The 19,578-nt window shown below is 40.8% G+C and overlaps 1 protein-coding gene across 7 annotated transcripts in view; it reads right to left on the reverse strand.

Moving 5' to 3' along the window:
* Positions 1-2,386: 2,386 nt before the first annotated feature.
* ATF7IP2 (activating transcription factor 7 interacting protein 2) overlaps positions 2,387-19,578 on the reverse strand; it is an 82,644-nt gene continuing 65,452 nt past the window's right edge. For 4 of the 7 annotated variants that reach the window (XM_088833013.1, XM_088833011.1, XM_088833010.1 and 1 more), the window contains 2 exons: positions 4,556-4,641; positions 2,407-3,942 (listed from right to left, as the gene is read on the reverse strand). In XM_088833013.1, coding sequence (XP_088689139.1) covers positions 3,529-3,942; positions 4,556-4,641 — 500 coding nt within the window. In that variant the 3' untranslated portion in view covers positions 2,407-3,528. Of the gene's footprint in view, positions 3,943-4,555; positions 4,642-19,578 lie in introns of all 7 variants that reach the window. The other 3 variants (XM_088833012.1, XM_055409473.2, XM_088833015.1) reach the window with 2 other exon arrangements.

Here is a 19,578-nt window from a genome sequence, read left to right on the forward strand (position 1 = left end):
CTTGGAAACAAGGTATTTCTAATTTCCCCACCCCCTTAGCATAGATTTAAATGTTTTTGATTTCTACTGTTTGCTAATAAAGGACTTGCTTTGTCCAAGGTATGATATGTTACATTGTTAACTCCTTACAATGACCCTGAATCTTTCACAGTTCTTGAGTTCAGGCAGCAGAGACCCAGTTAAATAATGAAAGAGGGAGAAAGAGGGAGAGGAAGGAGTCAAGACATTGAGAAACAGGAGGCTCAGATGCTAACCTCACAGTAAAGGCTGGAACTGGCTTTCAGACTCAAGTGTTTTTCTGTGAATTCTTAATTCCATGAGAACAACATATAAGACGCTCCCTTTCTAGGACAGTCAGACAAGCTACTGCCCTACTCAGCTCCTGAGGTGAGAATGCGCCTCTGCTGTGTGGAGGCCTCATGGTCTCAGTGAGGAAGCTGTCGAAGCTGTAGAACTGGGAATTGATTATAGGGGCTAGACCTGGCCCGCTGTGGGAGAGCTCATGGAGAAGTCTATGCAAGCTGTTCCTTCCTACTCGAGTCTGGAGTCGCCAGAGGTCAGCCAGGTGGTCGACAGGAAGGAAGGAAGGACGTGGACAAGAACAAGTACAAACTGGAGGCATGTCTCTGTGTCACCACCTCCAGCCTTGAAGCCACAGGAAACACGCCCAGTAAGAAGGGCCCAGGGCAGCACATGGACGTGCCCTGCACTTGGACAGGCTCTGGCAGAAGCGGCAGGAGCTGAGTCTGTAGCCAGCAGAGCCTGGGAGCCGCCATGCTCTGATGCCCTGTATCCACCTTCAGAACATACAACAGTGAACTGATGTTGTGCTCCTGCTCTGAATCTCATGCAGTGTCGTGTGACACTAAACCTGAACCAGCCAGGGAAGGACATCTGGGAAGGCAGTTCCAGCCTAAAGACAGGACCCAAAGCCAACACATCTACCCTATTAAGAGCAGCAGAGTGCACCTCTCATGGACTGCCAATGCCAGATGAGATGTGTGTCTGGGGTTTTGACTCTGGAGTCACAAGGCAGCAAAGTGTGGAAAGTTTCCAGTTTCACCCGTTGTACCCCCTGGGCAGCACAGCCTGTGTGTATAGGCGGAACCCAAGACCAGAGCACCGCGTGTGAATGGGCTGGGTCTCTATGCCTTGGGCAAGCCCACATCTTTAAAATGGGCAGAAAACATCTTCACTGTCAACTACAAATTGATACTTGTCACCTACAAGGATTAAATCATATGATGCTGCAGCTGCTGACCTTCAACCCCCGAAAGGAGTTCAGGGTGGAGATGAGAAATGAGTCCCTCTGTGCTTTGAGGCGTTCTGCGTACTGGCAGAACAGGTCTTCACATAGGTATTTTCAGCAGTTGATTTTATGAGCCCAATTCTTGTATCTTCTCATATCTAGAAAACCACTAAAATCTTTCATGGTGACTGCTCTTCATGACTAGCAAAATCTTCACAAGACTATAGAAACCTTTTGGAAATGTAAGTGCTTGATTGCGTTATTTCCCCTTCACCCAAATCACACCCGCTGCGTCTCTGGAGCAGTCTCTCAGAGCTGTCTTGAGGTGCTGTCTCCTGGGCTGCAGTCCTCATTTTACCCCAAATAAAACTTAACTCACAACTCTCACATTGTGCATTTTTTTGAAGTCGACCTATCACAGTTGTGCATTTTTAAATTGCATAAACCATCTCAAGTCTGAAACCTCACGGGAATTTGTTGCACAGTTATCTTTTCCCCTTTCCTGTTTCCCAAGCCAGAGTCTTTCAGCACCCAGGAATTCCATAAACTACCCACAGCCTTTTCTCAATATAGTCAATTTTAGCCTGTCCATAAGTGTTTGGTTCTGTTGCTTAAGAGGCATAAAAATTTCCCACCAAAAGAACATGAGACTTTTCCTGGGTGGGGGTGGGGTGTTTACTTTGTACTATGTAACTGGACACGTTCTGTTCTGGTGTCCCTGGTGGATAATAGTTGAGGATCTTGCCCTTGCCCCTAAAAAAATGCAGCAAACACTAATGTTTTCTGAGCCAGCAGTTTGAGGATGCCTGCCATCTGCATGCCTCCTCTTCCTGCTATTGTGAAAAGTTCTCTTCCTGAAGGCTTGTTTACCTATTAACAGGCCAGAAAATCTGCTGGTTGGGGCACAGTTTCACTCTGCTGATGCACACTGAAGTCCTGCTATGGGGTCAACGTGCTGGGCCTCGCTCGGTGAGTCAAAGCCCAGCTGATGCCAACCCAAAGGTGCCGTCGTCCCCTAGGAGAAGCCCTTGTCCTCTGCTGCAGCATGCACTCCACCGCTCTGGGCCGGAAACAGGACCTCACGGGGGCGGGGCTCATCTCTTTCAATTCAGTTCAGAATCTGGCTCTTCCATTCTTTGTACTGTTGAAAAGGTAAAGACACAGGAGACTGAAAAACAACATCTTTATTTATGACTGAAGATGTGACAGCATTCACAAAATGCCAAGGAAAGCCATCCCCTGGTTCAGTTTTTTAACTCTCAGAGCCTCTGACGTCTGCACTTTCACTATATACCAGGCAAGAATGCCTCTCTGTGGGAACAGTTTCCCACTAACAGCTATTTTTCTGTTTTCTTGATGCCCTAGTGTTACTCATCCATAGTTTTCCCCCTTGGGTCCTGACTGACACTTGTCCACTGTGCTCACCTGCTGCGTTTCTTGGGCTATTTGTAGGAGCCGCAGCATCACATCAGTGATCCCTAAGACAGAGGGAAGCAGGATACATCTACAGGAGCTGTCTGTGTTATATTCTTTCTCTGAGTAACGATGGCAGCCAGGAAATGAACAAAGGGGTTCGGCAAATTAAAGCCTTAAATTTAAGGCACACAACTTCATTTTTCTCAACTCAAATAGCGGGTTGGATTTTTTATTTTACAAGAGCTATTGTATTTTTTGTGTACACAGCACACAACGTTTAACTAGCTTTATTACACATGTTAAGTATACAAACTGATTTAGGGAAAACCTCTAGACTGTTTCCCCAAATGATTGACATGGCCCAAAACAAAAGGGGGGAGTTGGGGGGGGTACAAATTCATAGCCCTTCGAATACGAACAGAATGGGAAGACATCTATTCTCATAAAACCTTGGTGGAGATGCACCCTGGGGGATGATCTGGCCTCAGTAAACAGCTGAATTTCCCTGTACCTGTATGGGACCACAAACAAGTCACCAAAAGTGGACTGTCAATGGAGAACATGGGGGCTGCTTGCATCCTAGGGCTTCTTATAGAAGCAACAGCTCCATAGTACCAAAGTTATTGCACCTACAGCTGAGTGGCATGGGTCCATGATATCTATTGAAGTACTTCCTGAATGCCAATCAGAGTTCATTAAACAAGAGGCCACTTACAACACGGGAAAAACAACTGTCCCTGTATGAAGGGTTCACAATCTGAACTGGCCCTTTAAGACAGTGAATAGTGTTACAGAAACATTGTAAACAAATAATTCAAATATGAAAATGCAAAATGTGCAATTAGCAAATACATTTTTTACTTTTAGGTAAGATTTTCAGAAAATCCAGGAATGGATTTTATATCACAAAATGGTCCATATCGCCCAAAAATGTCTTTTGATTGGACAGTAAAATAATACTTGCTGGAAGCTAAAAACTGAGATAAAGTACAGGCCATTGGGAGCGGTAAAGCTTTAATTTCTCCAATTTTCTTCCAGATCAGTTTATTACTAGGGTTCTCATGGCACAGGAAGAGGTGGTAGCTTTCCACGGGGGCACACTTGGGGTTGATTTTGGAGATGTTCCACGTCAGGGCAATGCCCCTGGGCCTCAGCACCCGTTTTACTTTGAGCTCAGGCTTCTGTGGGGGAAGTGTGTCGCGGACTTTGTCTGCCAGCTCTGGCAGCAGTGGCGGCGGCTCCGGGAGAGGTGGCAGGTGCTCAAAGGACTCACAAACCTAAAACACGTTCATACAAAGTTTAGCAAGCGGGATGGGTGGGTTCTGATTGTTTTTAAAGTGGCCAACCGCAGTTCTACAACATGTTTCCCATTCCTCAATCCATTTACCAAAATCATAAGAGCAAAAGGATGCTTCAAGGATATGTGAGGCTGGTTCCAGTTTTTTCAAACATTAGCTTCTTTTGGAGTTAAGATCTGTACACTTTGGAATATCACTAATCTAGAATGGGTTAGGTCCCAGACCTTCTGGAGAAATATTCCATCTCATTGCCAAACTGTGTTCCCAAACACTGTGCCAATTTACATGAAAAGTACAAGTGTAGGAGAACACCCGTTTCCCTCCACCCTCATTAACAATGGCTACTACTCTTAAAAATCTTTTCCAATTTGTTGGATTAAAAAATGGACTTAGTTTTAATTATGTAGCTTCTGGAAAATTCAATTACATTATTTTAATTGAGTAAATAAGTAGATTCATAACAGCATATTTAAAAAGCATACTAAAGTGCTTTCAAAGCTGAAACGTGACCCAGTGTTTCTTCATTAGTGAAATGGATGCTTTCACTCAACTTGGAACAAATATCCCTTACAGAAACATTTCGTATTAGTACCTGGGATGCATTTTGTGACACTGGGGTTGTCTCTTTTGAGACTGAAACAGCTTTCATAGGTGACTCAACGGTGGATACTGGGCTTCCTGTGAACAACACAAAGTTTAAAAGTAAAATTTATCTGCAATAATCAATCCCATAACCTTTAAAGACGACAGTAGTTTACATATTGTGTAATCGGTAAATGTGAATTAAAATTATAAAACTGAAATAAGAGGATAAACTTTTGCTAAAAGTTCAAGACCCAAAGGTATCAAGTATAGATAGTTTTTCTTTCATATGACAAAAAGTCCCCTTTTAAGGTAAACATGTAATTGTGGTGCAGCTGGGAACTAGGAAACATTACCCATAGAAGAGGGATTCCTGCTTAGCAGTCTTAGGGGGCGGATGCTGCCGTTAGGTCAACACGGTTGTCTGTAAATACAGAACAGTTCACAATCCTGTATGAAGGTGCGATACAAACAAGATCTGCAAATTCATACTAGAACTCACGCAGACCTGGGTTGCAAGTATCTCTACTGCTGAGGTACATGGTAGCCCAGGGCGGAATAAGACATAAACTGTGTGCTTTTGAAAGGGAGGGGGAGGAAGGAGAGACAGAACAGAGAATGGAAGAAAGAGAGATGGTTAGAAGAAGAAAGAAAAGGAGAAAAATAGAGAAAATGTGGGTGTGAGGGAGAGAAAGACAGTTCAGTAGGTACAAGAATAGTTTGAGGACAACTGGGGAGAGTATTAAGAGGATGGTAAGAAAAAGGGCCCCATGTTGGAAAGCAGGGCCCGACAGCTAGAAATTTCAGAAATTTGAACATATTTAATAAGCAGCAAAAACCATTTTAGATTGTGTGTGCTGATATATTAATAACTGTTTAATATATTTTATGAATCTCCTCAAATACAATTTCTTTCATTTGTGTTTTCCTTTTAACTGACAAGGCTAATTAAGATTCTACATAGTGTTTCAAAGATATCTTATTAGTCACATTATTTACTGGTATTAAAAAATCTTTTTAGAAGAGATAATGATTTTATGCTTTTAATTGTAAGACAGTCTGCACAGCCTTTTTAATGGGTTTGTTAATTACAACTAGACTTGTGAAATCATAATCTGCAGGTTAGTCAATGCACAAGAGCCGATACAAATAACCTCCTTTATATTTTCAAGTGAACAGTTTCATATAAAAAAAAAAAATTCCAACAGATAATAGCTTTCCATAACTAACATTCCTTCTTTCAAGGTAGTAGGTCAACAAGCCCTTAGCAAATTTAAACAGGTTAGAAACAAAACAGGACTTTTATCCCAAATCAGTTAATGTTTAGATCCTCTGCATATCAGTGTCAATGTCTTGTGAATACTCTGCAGCTTTTCAGTTCAGTTCAGTCGCTCAGTCATGTCCGACTCTTTGCGACCCCATGAATCACAGCACGCCAGGCCTCCCTGTCCATCACCAACTCCTGGAGTTCACTCAAACTCATGTCCACAGAGTCGGTGATGCCATCCAGCCATCTCATTCTCTGTCGTCCCCTTCTCCTCCCGCCCCCAATCCCTACCAGCATCAGTCTTTTCCAGTGAGTCAACTCTTCTCATGAGGTGGCCTAAGTACTGGAGTTTCAGCTTCAGCATCAGTCCTTCCAATGAACACCCAGGATTGATCTCTTTTAGAATGGACTGGTTGGATCTCCTTGCAGTCCAAGGGACTCTCAAGAGTCTTCTCCAGCACCACAGTTCAAAAGCATCAATTCTTCAGCACTCAGCTTTCTTCACAGTCCAACTCTCACATCCATACGTGATCACGGGAAAAACCATAGCCTTGACTAGACGGACCTTTGTTGGCAAAGTAATGTCTCTGCTTTTTAATATACTATCTAGGTTGGTCATAACTTTCCTGCAGCTTTTATCCTTGTCTATATAAAAATGGGTTATGGTTACTTTAGAACACTGTATTCTCAAAACAACAGTAGCAAGCACCCCATTATTTTAATGTTCTTTCTCATTAAATTCTTAGGGGAGAATTGTGGCTTCTAGTTTCAACTTAACCCTTTGGTGTTTGACCTTCCAGATCCTTTGCTGCATGTATATGTACATTCATTCACTTATAAATTTTATATTATACACATGAACTTTACATTTAAAAGTGAAAGTAGAAGTCGCTCAGTCATGTCTGACTCTTTGTGACCCCATGACAATAAGCCCACCAGACTCCTCTGTGCATGGAATTCTCCAGAAAAGGATACTGAAGTGGGCAGCCATTCCCTTATCCAGGGGATCTTCCTGACCCAAGGATCAAACCTGGGTCTTCTGCACTGAATGCAGATTCTTTACCATCTGAGCTACCAGGGAAGCCCAAAAAAGTGAACTATTCAGATATAATTTATGTACAGTATAATGTACCCATTTAAAATGTACAGCTTTTTGAGTTTTGACAAATGTACTACTGTGAAACCCTCACCAAATTCAAGATACAATGTTTATATTACACCAAATAGTGTCCCTTCTGATAATACAAATGAATCTGACTCCATATTGGATCTATTTCTTTTACTTGAACCTTTGTATTCTACTGCTTTTGCTATAAGTTAAAAACGTTGCTGATGGCCTGAAATATACAGGAGAGCTCATTCTCAAGGTGCTGACCTTTTAAGTCATATAACACTTTCCTATTTACATAGAGATTAAAAAGTTGCAGAACAGAGAATAACATTTGTCTTGCTGGAGGTTTAGAGGAACACTGTGCAAGGACCTATGTGAACAAATAGCTGCCAAGAACAAAGGATTCTGACACCAAGAAGTCTGTAGCAACCAACCACATTCCCTACCCTTTTAGTATAAAAGAAGCCTGAATTCTAACTCAGAGAAGATGGTTCTTTGGGACACTAGTCGACCATCTTCTTAAGTTTCCTGGCTTTCTGAAGGCAGTTGCCACTCCTTGCCCTAACAACTCATCTCTCGATTTACTGGCCTGTCATGCAGTGAGCAGTACAAGCTTAAACTCAGTAATAGTCTCAATCCCTTTCTCATCACTGGCCCCATGAAACCACAGGTCTTTTGTCCTAACAATTAGGTTGTTTTTTCCAGAATTTGACTTAAGCCGAATTAACATGGTTTTTGTTCAACATTTTGTTTCTGAGATTCATCAATATTGTTGTATAATGTATTTTATTCATTTTTATTGTTGAGTAGTATTTAGCTCTATAGACAGTTATGCCACAACCTACTTATCTATTCATGGACATTTGGGTTGTTTCTAGTTTGGGACTATTATGAACAAAGTTGCTATGAACATTTGTGTAAAAGTCTTTGTGTAGATGGGCTTCCCCAGTGCCTCAGTGGTTAAGAATCCACCTGAAATAGAGGAGACATGTGAGATGTAGGTTTGAATCCTGGGTAGGAAGATCCCCTGCACAAGGAAATGGCAACCAACTCCAGTATTCTTGCCTGAAAAATCCCATGGACAGAGGAGCCTGATGGGCTACAGTCCACAGGGTTGCAGAATCTGAATGACTTGAGCATGCACATTTTGTGTAGATGTAGGTTTTCATCTCTCTTGATAAATACCTAAAGGTGGAATGATAGTATCAATTGCTAATGTGTTTAGAAACTGCAAAACCACTTCCAAAGTGGTTTTATCATTTGACACTCCTACCAGCAAAAAAAGAAAATTGCAGGTGGTTCCACATCCTTATCAACACTTTGTATATTTTCAGTTGTTTTCATTTCAGCCATTTTAGTGGCTGTGTTGTAGGATCTCATTATGGTCTTAACTTCCCTAGTGATGAACAATGTTGAGAATGTCTTCTTCTGTTTATTTCCCATCCCCATATCTTCTCTAGTGATGGGTCACCTACTTGCTTTGGGTTTAATTTGTTCTTTTTGTACTAACATCTTAAGGCAGTTGCTATTGTTCAGTTGCTCAGTTGTGTTGAACTCTTTGTAACACCATAGACTGCAGCATGCCAGGCTTCCCTGTCCATCACCATCTCCAGGAACTTGCTCAAACTCATGTCCATTGAATCAGTGATACCATCCACCCATTCATCCTCTGTTGTCCCCTTCCCCTTCTGCCTTCAATCTTTTCCAGCATCAGGGTCTTCTCTAAAGAGTCAGCTCTTTGCATTAGTTGGCCAAAGTATTAGAGCTTCAGTTTCAGCATCCAATGAATATTCAGGGTTGATTTCCTTTAGGATTGACTGGCTTGATCTTCCTGCAGTCTAAGGGACTCTCAAGAGTTTTCTCCAACATCACAGCTGAAAAACATCAATTCTTCGGCACTTAGCCTTCTTTATGGTCTAACTCTCATATTCATACATGACTACTGGAAAAACCATAGCTTTGACTGGACGGACCTTTGTCGGCAAAGCAATGTCTTAAGGCAGAATGTTAGGTTATTCATGTTAGACTTTCATTTTACTTTCTATCTTTCCTAATATAAATATTTAATGCTAGTAATTTCCTCTGAGCACTGCTTTAGTTGCATTCCTTCAGATTTTGATATGCTGTTTTTTCATTCAGTTCAAAATATTTTTAAACTTCCCTTTTGATTTCTTGACTCATGGGTTATTGAGAAATGTACTCTTTAGTTTCCAAATACATAGATATTATCCAAATAGCTTTCTGTTACTGATTACTTGTTGCATTGTAACTACTCACAGAATATGTTCTCTATCCTTTTAAATATACTGAGACTAGTTTTATGGTCCAGAACCAGTTTTGTGGTATGTTTCACATGCACTTAAAAAGAACACATATTCTTCTGTGACTGCGTTGGAGTGTTCTATAAATGTCAAGTAGATATATTAAGTTGGTTGATAGTGTTGCTCAGGGTTCTATAACTTTACTGACTATATATTGTATCAACTACTGAAAAGGGAGTGTTGGAACCTCAAATTTTAATTATTTTTCTATTTATAATTTCAGTCCAATTAGTTTTTATATTAGGAATCTTGAAGTTCTACCATAACGTGCATTAAGTATAGATTTGTTTGTTTTTTTGGGTGCATTGGGTCAGCCAAAACAACTGGTTTGTTTTTTGGTTGCAGCGTGTGGGCTTCCTCTAGTTGCGGTGTCCACAGACTTTTCCTGTTGTAGTGCAAGGGCTCGAGAGCATGCAGGCTCAGTAGCTGTGGTGCACAGGCTCAGGAATTGTGGCACATGGGCTTAGCTGCCCTATGGCAGGTGGGATTTTAGTTCCCTACCCGGGACTGAACCCACATCCCCTGCATTGGAAGGCAGATTCTTAACCACTGGACCATCAAGGAAGTCCCATAAACATAGGTTTAGTGTGCCTTTCTGATGAAATGACTGCTGCACTGTTATGAAACAGCCTTTTTTTCCCCTGGTAATATTCCTTGTTTTTAAGTCTGTTTGATAATAATATAGCCACTCTAACTTTCTTATGATTAGTGTCTGCATGGCTTACTTTCTTACACCCTTTTAATTTTAACCTATCCATATATTTATATTTAATGCACATCATGTAGCTGTCATAGTTGGGTCTTGTTATCCAGTCCAACAATGTGGTTGCTTAATATGCTGTTTATTCCATCCACTGAACTTTCAGTAGTTTCTTTTTACTTCATTTGATTTTCTTTTATTTCTCTTATTTATTCATGTTTTCCTTTAAAACTTTGAGTATATTTCTATCAGTTCTTTTAAGATCTTTTAGTCTGTTAATTCTGTCATCTGTCAAAAGTCTTTCTTTTAACTAATTTTTCTCCTGGTTTTGGATTTCATTTTTCTTCCTCATATCTCAAGTGACTTTAAAATTTGATGATGGGAGGGGGAGGAACAAGATGGCGGAGGAACAGGACGGCGAGACCACTTTCTCCCCCACAAATTCATCAAAAGAACCTTTGAACGCGGAGTAAAGTCCACAAAACAACTTCTGAATGCTGGCAGAGAACATCAGGCACCCAGAAAAGCAGCCCATTGTCTTTGAAAGGAGGTAGGAAAAAACATAAAAGATAAAAAGAGAGACAAAAGAGGTAAGGATGGAGCTCCGTCCCGGGAAGGGAGGCTTTAAAAAGAGAGACGTTTCCAAACACCAGGAAACACTCTCACTGGCGAAATCTGTGGCGAGCCTTAGAAGCTCAGAGGGCCACATAACTGGGAGGAAAAAAAAAAGAAACAATTAAAACCCACAGATTACCCGCCAAACGGTAACTCCCAGCAGAGAAGCAGCACAGACGCCTGCATAGGCCATTAGCAAGCGGGGGCTGGGCAGGGAGGAGCTGGCTGAACTACTTAGAGAGAGAACTGGGCTTGAATGCCACGAGGGCAATCTGAGAGAACTGGGGATAGCAAAGCAGACTGTGGGATAGCTTCCCCGTGAAAAGGTGGAAAGCTCTAACCAAAGACTCCGTCAGCCCCGCTCACAGAACAAAGGACTGAGCAGAGAGAGCCAGCTGTGGTCGGCCCATCCCCCATCCCCCGCTGAGACAGGCAGGGAGGTCAGCCAGAGCCGGAGGGGGCAACTGCAGCCCCAGAAAGGCAGGCTTGTTGCTAATCAAGACTTCTTGGGCTAGTGGGCCGGTTGATACCCGCCTGAGAAGGTGTGCCGGTTGTACACCCAGAAAACCAAGTGGCAGGGACTGGGGAGGCGATAAGTCACAGCGACCGTGCTCACCAAACACTTGGTCACCTGAGCTGCTTGGACCACGGAAGGCACAAAACGCAGGCCCAACCAAGTCTGCACCTTGGTGGAGTACCCGAGAAACTGAACTTGAGCCGCTTAGACCTGGGAAGTGCATGCAACCCAGCGCCAGCCTCGGACAGTTCCCGGCAGAGCAACCTAGAGCCTGTGCAGTGTAGACTGGGACAACACACGCGCTGTGAGCGGGGGCAAACCCAGTGTGGCCGAGACGCTACAAGCACTCCCCACAGATGCCAGATATATTTGTCTGCAGCGTTCCTCCCTTCCCAGAACAGGACTGAACAACTGAGCCTTAAAAAGTGTCCACCCGCCCCATAATATCAGGGCGGAAATTAGACACTGAAGAGACCAGCAAACAGAAGGTAAAACAGAGGGAACCACCTTGGAAATGACAGATAGAGAAGTCTAGAGAGTACTCCAAGAATAAGACCAAAAACCAGAGGCAAGAGGCTTAAGCCCGAATCCTGAGAACACCAGAGAACTCCTGACTCCAGGGAACATTAATTGATAGGAGCTCATCAAATGCCTCCATACCTGCACTAAAACCAAGCACCACCCAAGGGTCAACAAGTTCCAGAGCAAGACATACCACGCAAATTCTCCAGCAACACAGGAAAACAGCCCTGAGCTTCAGGCTGCCCAAAGTCACTCCAAACCCACTGACATCGCATAACTCATTACTGGACACTTCATTGCATGCCAGAGAGAAGAAATCCAGCTCCACCCACCAGAACACCGACACAAGCTTCCCTAACCAGGGAACCTTGACAAGTGACCCGTCCAACCCCACACACAGCGAGGAAACTATATAATAAAGAGAACTCCACAAACGGCCAGAAGAGGGAAAAGCCACCCCAAGCAAAGCAATATAAGCAAGATGAAGAGGCAGAGAAATAACCAGCAAGTAAAGGAACAAAATAAATGCCCACCAACACAAACAAAAGAGGAAGATATAGGGAATCTACCTGATAAAGAATTTCGAATTTTGATGGTGAAAGTGATTCAAAATCTTGAAAGCAGAATGGAGTTACAGAAAAAATAACCTGGAGAAGAGGATTGAGAAGATGGAAGAAAGGTTTAATAAGGACTTAGAGGAAATAAAAAAGAGTCAATATACAATGAATAATGCAATAGATGAGATCAGAAACACTCTGGAGGGAACAAACAGTAGAATAACAGAGGCAGAAGACAGGATAAGCGAGCTAGAAGATAGAATTGTAGAAATAAATGAAACAAAGAGGAAAAAAGAAAAACAAATTAAAAGAAATGAGAACAATATTAGAGACCTCTGGGACAATGTTAAACGCTCCAACATTCGAATCATAGGAGTCCCAGAAGAAGAAGACAAAAAGAAAGACCATGAGAGAATACTTGAGGAGATAATAGTTGAAAACTTCCCTAAAATGGGGAAGAGATAATCACCCAAGTCCAAGAAACCCAGAGAGTCCCCAACAGGATAAACCCAAGGCAAAATACTCCAAGACACATATTAATCAAATTAACAAAGATCAAACACAAAGAACAAATACTAAAAGCAGCAAGGGAAAAGCAGCAAATAACACACAAGGGGATTCCCATAAGGATAACAGCTGATCTTTCAACAGAAACTCTTCAGGCCAGGAGGGAATGGCAAGACATACTTAAAGTGATGAAAGAAAATAACCTACAGCCCAGATTACCGTACCCAGCAAGGATCTCATTCAAATATGAAGGAGAAATCAAAAGCTTTACAGACAAGCAAAAGCTGAGAGAATTCAGCATCACCAAACCAGCTCTCCAAAAAATGCTTAAGGATTTTTCTCTAGACAGGAAACACAGAAACGGTGTATAAACTCGAACCCAAAACAATGAAGAAAATGGCTACGGGATTGTACTTATCAATAATTATCTTAAACGTAAATGGGTTGAATGCCCCAACCAAAAGACAAAGGCTGGCTGAATGGATACAAAAACAAGACCCCCATATATGTTGTCTACAAGAGACCCACCTCAAAACGAGGGACACATACAGACTGAAAGTGAAGGGCTGGAAAAAGATATTCCACTCAAATAGAGACCAAAAGAAAGCAGGAGTAGCAATACTCGTATCAGATAAAATAGACTTTAAAACAAAGGCTGTGAAAAGAGACAAAGAAGGAAACTACATAATGATCAAAGGATCAATCCAAGAAGAAGATATAACAATTATAAATATTTATGCACCCAACAGAGGAGCACCACAATATATAAGACAATTACTAACAAGTATGAAAGGGGAAATTAACAACAATGCAATAATAGTAGGAGATTTTAATGCCCCACTTACATATATGGATAGATCAACTAAACAGAAAGTTAACAAGGAAACACAAACTTTAAATGATACAATAGACCAGTTAGACCTGATAGATATCTATAGGACATTTCACCCCAAAACAATGAATTTACCTTTTTCTCAAGCGCACACGGAACCTTTTCCAGGATAGATCACATCCTGGGCCATAAATCTAGCCTTGGTAAATTCAAAAAAATTGAAATCATTCCAAGCATCTTTTCTGACCACAATGCAGTCAGATTAGATCTCAAATACAGGAGAAAAACTATTAAAAATGCCAACATATGGAGACTGAATAACACGCTGCTGAATAATGAACAAATCATAGAAGAAATCAAAAGAGAAATCAAAATATGCCTAGAAATGAATGAAAATGAAAACACAACAATCCAAAACCTTTGGGACACTGTAAAAGCAGTGTTAAGAGGGACGTTCATAGCAACACAGGCACACCTCAAGAAACAAGAAAAAAGTCAACTAAATAACCTAACTCTACATCTAAAGAAACTAGAAAAGGAAGAAATGAAGAAGCCCAGGGTCAGTAGAAGGAAAGAAATCGTAAAAATTAGGGCAGAGATAAATGCAAAAGAAACAAAAGAGACCATAGCAAAAATCAACAAAGCCAAAAGCTGGTTCTTTGAGAAGGTGAATAAAATTGACAAACCACTAGCCAGACTCATCAAGAAACAAAGGGAGAAGAACCAAATCAATAAAATTAGAAATGAAAATGGAGAGATCAAAACTGACAACACAGAAATACAAAGGATTATTAGAGAATACTATCAGCAATTACATGGCAATAAAATGAATAACCTGGAAGAAATGGACAAATTCCTAGAAAAGTACAACTTTCCAAAACTGAACCAGGAAGAAATAGAAAATCTGAATAGACTCATCACAAGCATGGAACTAGAGGCTGTAATCAGAAATCTTCCAGCAAACAAAAGCCCAGGTCCAGACGGCTTCACAGCTGAATTCTACCAAAAATTTAGAGAAGAGCTAACACCTATTCTACTCAAACTCTTCCAGAAAATTGCTGAGGAAGGGAAACTTCCAAACTCATTCTATGAGGCCACCATCACCCTAATCCCAAAACCTGGTAGTTCAGTTCAGTTCAGTTCATTTCAGTCGCTCAGTCGTGTCCGACTCTCCGCGACCCCATGAATCACAGCACGCCAGGCCTCCCTGTCCATCACCAACTCCCGGAGTACACTCAAACTCATGTCCACAGAGTCGGTGATGCCATCCAGCCATCTCATTCTCCGTCGTCCCCTTCTCCTCCCGCCCCCAACCTTTCCCAGCATCAGAGTCTTTTCCAGTGAGTCAACTCGTCGCATGAGGTGGCCAAAGTATTGCAGTTTCAGCTTTAGCATCAGTCCCTCCAATGAACATCCAGGATTGATCTCCTTTAGAATGGACTGGTTGGATCTCCTTGCAGTATAAGGGACTCTCAAGAGTCTTCTCCAACACCACAGTTCAAAAGCATCGATTCTTCGGTGATCAGCCTTCTTCACAGTCCAACTTTCACATCCATACATGACCACGGGAAAAACCATTGCCTTGACTAGACGGACCTTGGTTGGCAAAGTAATGTCTCTGCTTTTTAATATACTATCAAGGTTGGTCATAACTTTCCTTCCAAGGAGCAAGCGTCTTTTAATTTCATGGCTGCAATCAGCATCTGCAGTGATTTTGGAGCCCAAAAAAACAAAGTCTGACACTGTTTCCACTGTTTTTCCATCTATCTCCCATGAAGTGATGGGAACAGATGCCATGATCTTTGTTTTCTGAATATTGAGCTTCAAACCAACCTTTTCACTCTCCTCTTTCACTTTCATCAAGAGGCTTTTGAGTTCCTCTTCACTTTCTGCCATAAGCGTAGTGCCATCTGCATATCTGAGGTTATTGATATTTCTCCCAGCAATCTTGATTCCAGCTTGTGCTTCTTCCAGTCCAGCATTCCTCATGATGTACTCTGCATAGAAGTTAAATAAGCAGGGTGACAATATACAGCCTTGACGTACTCCTTTTCCTATTTGGAACCAGTCTGTTGTTCCATGTCCTGTTCTAACTGTTGCTTCCTGACCTGCGTACAGATTTCTCAAGAGGCAGGTCAGGTGGTCTGGTAATCCCATCTCTTTCAGAATGTTCCACAGTTTATTGTGATCCACACAGTCAAAGGCTTTGGCATAGTCAATGAAGCAGAAATAGATGTTTTTCTGAAACTCTCTTGCTTTCTCCATGATCCAGCGGATGTTGGCAATTTGATCTCTGGTGCCTCTGCCTTTTCTAAAACCTGCTTGAACATCTGGTAAAGATCCCACAAAAAAAGAAAACTACAGGCCAATATCACTGATGAACATAGATGCAAAAATCCTGAACAAAATTCTAGCAATCAGAATCCAACAACACATTAAGAAGATCATACATCATGACCAAGTGGGCTTTATCCCAGGAATGCAAGGATTCTTCAATATACGCAAATCAATCAACGTAATACACATTAACAAACTGAAAAATAAAAATCATATGATTATCTCAATAGATGCAGAGAAAGCCTTCGACAAAATTCAACACCCACTTATGATAAAAACCCTCCAGAAAGTGGGAATAGAAGGGACATATCTTAACATAATAAAAGCTATATATGACAAACCCACAGCAAACATTATCCTCAATGGTGAAAAACTGAAAGCATTTCCCCTAAAGTCAGGAACAAGACAAGGGTGCCCACTCTCACCAGTACTATTCAACATAGTTCTGGAAGTTTTGGCCACAGCAATCAGAGCAGAAAAAGACATAAAAGGAATACAAATTGGAAAAGAAGAAGTAAAACTTTCACTGTTCGCTGATGACATGATCCTCTACACAGAAAACCCTAAAGACTCTACCAGAAAACTACTAGAGGTAATCAATGAATACAGTAAAGTTGCAGGATATAAAATCAACACACAGAAATCACTTGCATTCCTATACACTATTAATGAGAAAATAGAAAGAGAAATTAAGGAAACTATTCCATTCATTGTTGCAACGAAAAGAATTAAATACTTAGGAATATATCTACCTAAGGAAACAAAAGACTTGTACATAGAAAACTATAAAACACTAGTGAAAGTAATCAAAGAGGACACTAATAGATGGAGAAATATACCGTGTTCGTGGATTGGAAGAATAAATATTGTAAAAATGAGTATAATACCCAAAGTAATTTATACATTCAATGCAATTACTATCAAGCTACCAACGATATTTTTCACAGAACTAGAACAAATAATCTCACAATTTGTATGGAAATACAAAAAACCTAGAATAGCCAAAGCAATCTTGAGGAAGAAATGGAACTGGGGGAATCAACCTGCTGGACTTCAGGCTCTACTACAAAGCAACAGTCATCAAGACAGTATGGTACTGGCATAAAGACAGAAATATAGATCAATGGAACAAAATAGAAAGCCCAGAGATAAATCCACGCACCTATGGACACCTTATCTTTGACAAAGGAGGCAAGAATATAAAATGGAGAAAAGACAGTCTCTTCAACAAGTGGTGCTGGGAAAACTGGTCAGCCACTTGCAAAAGAATGAAACTAGAACACTTCCTAACACCATACACCAAAATAAACTCAAAATGGATTAGAGAGCTAAATGTAAGACCAGATTCTATAAAACTCCTAGAGGAGAATGTAGGCAAAACACTCTCCTACATAAATCACAGCAGGATCCTCCAAGACCCACCTCCCAGAATATTGGAAATAAAAGCAAAAATAAACAAATGGGACCTAATTAAAACCAAAAGCTTCTGCACAGCAAAGGGAACTATAAGCAAGGTGAAAAGACAGCCTTCAGAATGGGAGAAAATAATAGCAAATGAAGCAACTGATAAAGGATTAATCTCCAAAATATACAAGCAGCTCCTGCAGCTCAATTCCAGAGAAATAAATGACCCAATCAAAAAATGGGCCAAAGAACTAAACAGACATTTCTCCAAAGAAGACATACAGATGGCTAACAAACACATGATAAAATGCTCAACATCCCTCATAATCAGAGAAATGCAAATCAAAACCACAATGAGATACCATTTCACACCAGTCAGAATGGCTGCTATCCAAAAGTCTACATGCAATAAATGCTGGAGAGGGTGTGGAGAGAAGGGAACCCTCTTACACTGTTGGTGGGAATGCAAACTAGTACAGCCACTATGGAGAACAGTGTGGAGATTCCTCAAAAAACTGGAAATAGAACTGCCATACAATCCAGCAATCCCACTCCTGGGCATACACACTGAGGAAACCAGAATTGAAAGAGACACATGTACTCCAATGTTCATTGCAGCACTGTTTATAATAGCCAGGACATGGAAGCAACCTAGATGTCCACCTGCAGACGAATGGATAAGAAAGCTTTGGTACATATATACAATGGAGTATTACTCAGCCATAAAAAAGAATGCATTTGAACCAGTTCTAATGAGGTGGATGAAACTAGAGCCTATTACACAGAGTGAAGTAAGCCAGAAAGAAAAACACCAATACAATATACTAACGCATATATATGGAATTTAGAAAGATGGAAATGATAACCCTGTATACGGGACAGCAAAAGAGACATGGGTGTATAGAACAGTCTTTGGGACTCTGTGGGAGAGGGTGAGTGTGGGATGGTTTGGGAGAATGGCATTGAAACATGTATATTATCATATGTGAAACGAATCGCCAGTTCAGGTTTGATGCATGTTACAGGATGCTCGGGGCTGGTATGCGGGGATGACCCAGAGGGAGGATAAGGGGAAGAGGGAGGTGGGAGGGGGGTTCGGGAGGGGGAACTCATGTACACCCGGGGCAGATTCATGTCAATGTATGACAAAACCAACCAATATAATATTGTAAAATAATTAGCCTCCAATAAAAATAAAAAATTTTTAAAAAAAGGAAAAAAAAAGAATAAAATAAAAAAAATTTGATGATGAATATTATGAATTTTACATGGTTGTGTGTTGAATTCTATTGTCTTCTTTGAAAAGAAGTAGGCATTGTGTGATTAACCACTTATTTCGATTTTATTAGGGCAAAGCTAGAGTTACCTTTGCTCTAAGATGAGCTTGGACCCATATATTCAGTGAAAATCTGCCACTATGGTGTGTCAGATCTGAAACATTTTCCACTGCTGTTTGAGCTCTGGAAAATGTTTAGCGTAAAGCTGGTTGGTCACTCTTTGCCCAGTTTCATGCAGTTTCACTCTATGCATCTGTGACTTGATATTTCAGCAAAGACTAAAGAGGACTCCTAAGCTAACCTCTTAGAACTCTTTCTCTGAGTGGCTTCCTCATCTGATAGTATTCTTCACCTCATTCCAGCTGCCTCAGTCTCTGAATGTCAATCTCTGCCTCTGCCTGAGCAAGACAGCCTCTCTCTGCTTGGGATTTCCATCAGAGGACGGCAATCTAGGAAGAACGCTGGGGCAACTCATAGGGCTCATCTCATTCATTTCCTTCTCTCAGAGACTGCTGTCCTGTACTGTAATATGTGAAAAAAATTTTCCTATATCTTGTTTAGTTTTCTACTAGTTTAAGTCTGATCCCATTAACTCCACCCTGAGTCTACATATGTACTTTCATAACTTTTTTCTCTTGGTATATTATTAACATGTTTATGTTAAATATATATACTTCTTTGATATTATTTTTAGTGGCTGAATATGGTTATACCATTTAAATCTAATTTTTGCAATTAATCTCTTATTTCTAGAAATTTAAGGGTTTCCAAAGTTTTATTTTCCATGAATAGCACTGCAATGAACATTTTCATATTTCCTCTATACTTTAGGCTTTTCAGATAATTATTCAAAGAATTGAGTCACAAGGCTTACATATTTATAAAGTTTTGATGTAACACAATGTCTTCCAGAAAAATTAATTTACAATCCTGTTCACAGTATATAAACTTACATTTCTTTTAAAACTATTTAATGCAAAATCTGCATTAATTCAACATTTTTTTTGGGGAAAAGTATACTGTGTGCCAAGCACTGTGCTAAAAAGATGAAAATATATAGATTAAT

The sequence above is a fragment of the Moschus berezovskii genome, chromosome 27 (genome assembly GCF_049115385.1).
Source record: "Moschus berezovskii isolate FMDL1 chromosome 27, NW_MosBer_1.0, whole genome shotgun sequence".
NCBI lineage: Eukaryota > Metazoa > Chordata > Mammalia > Artiodactyla > Moschidae > Moschus > Moschus berezovskii.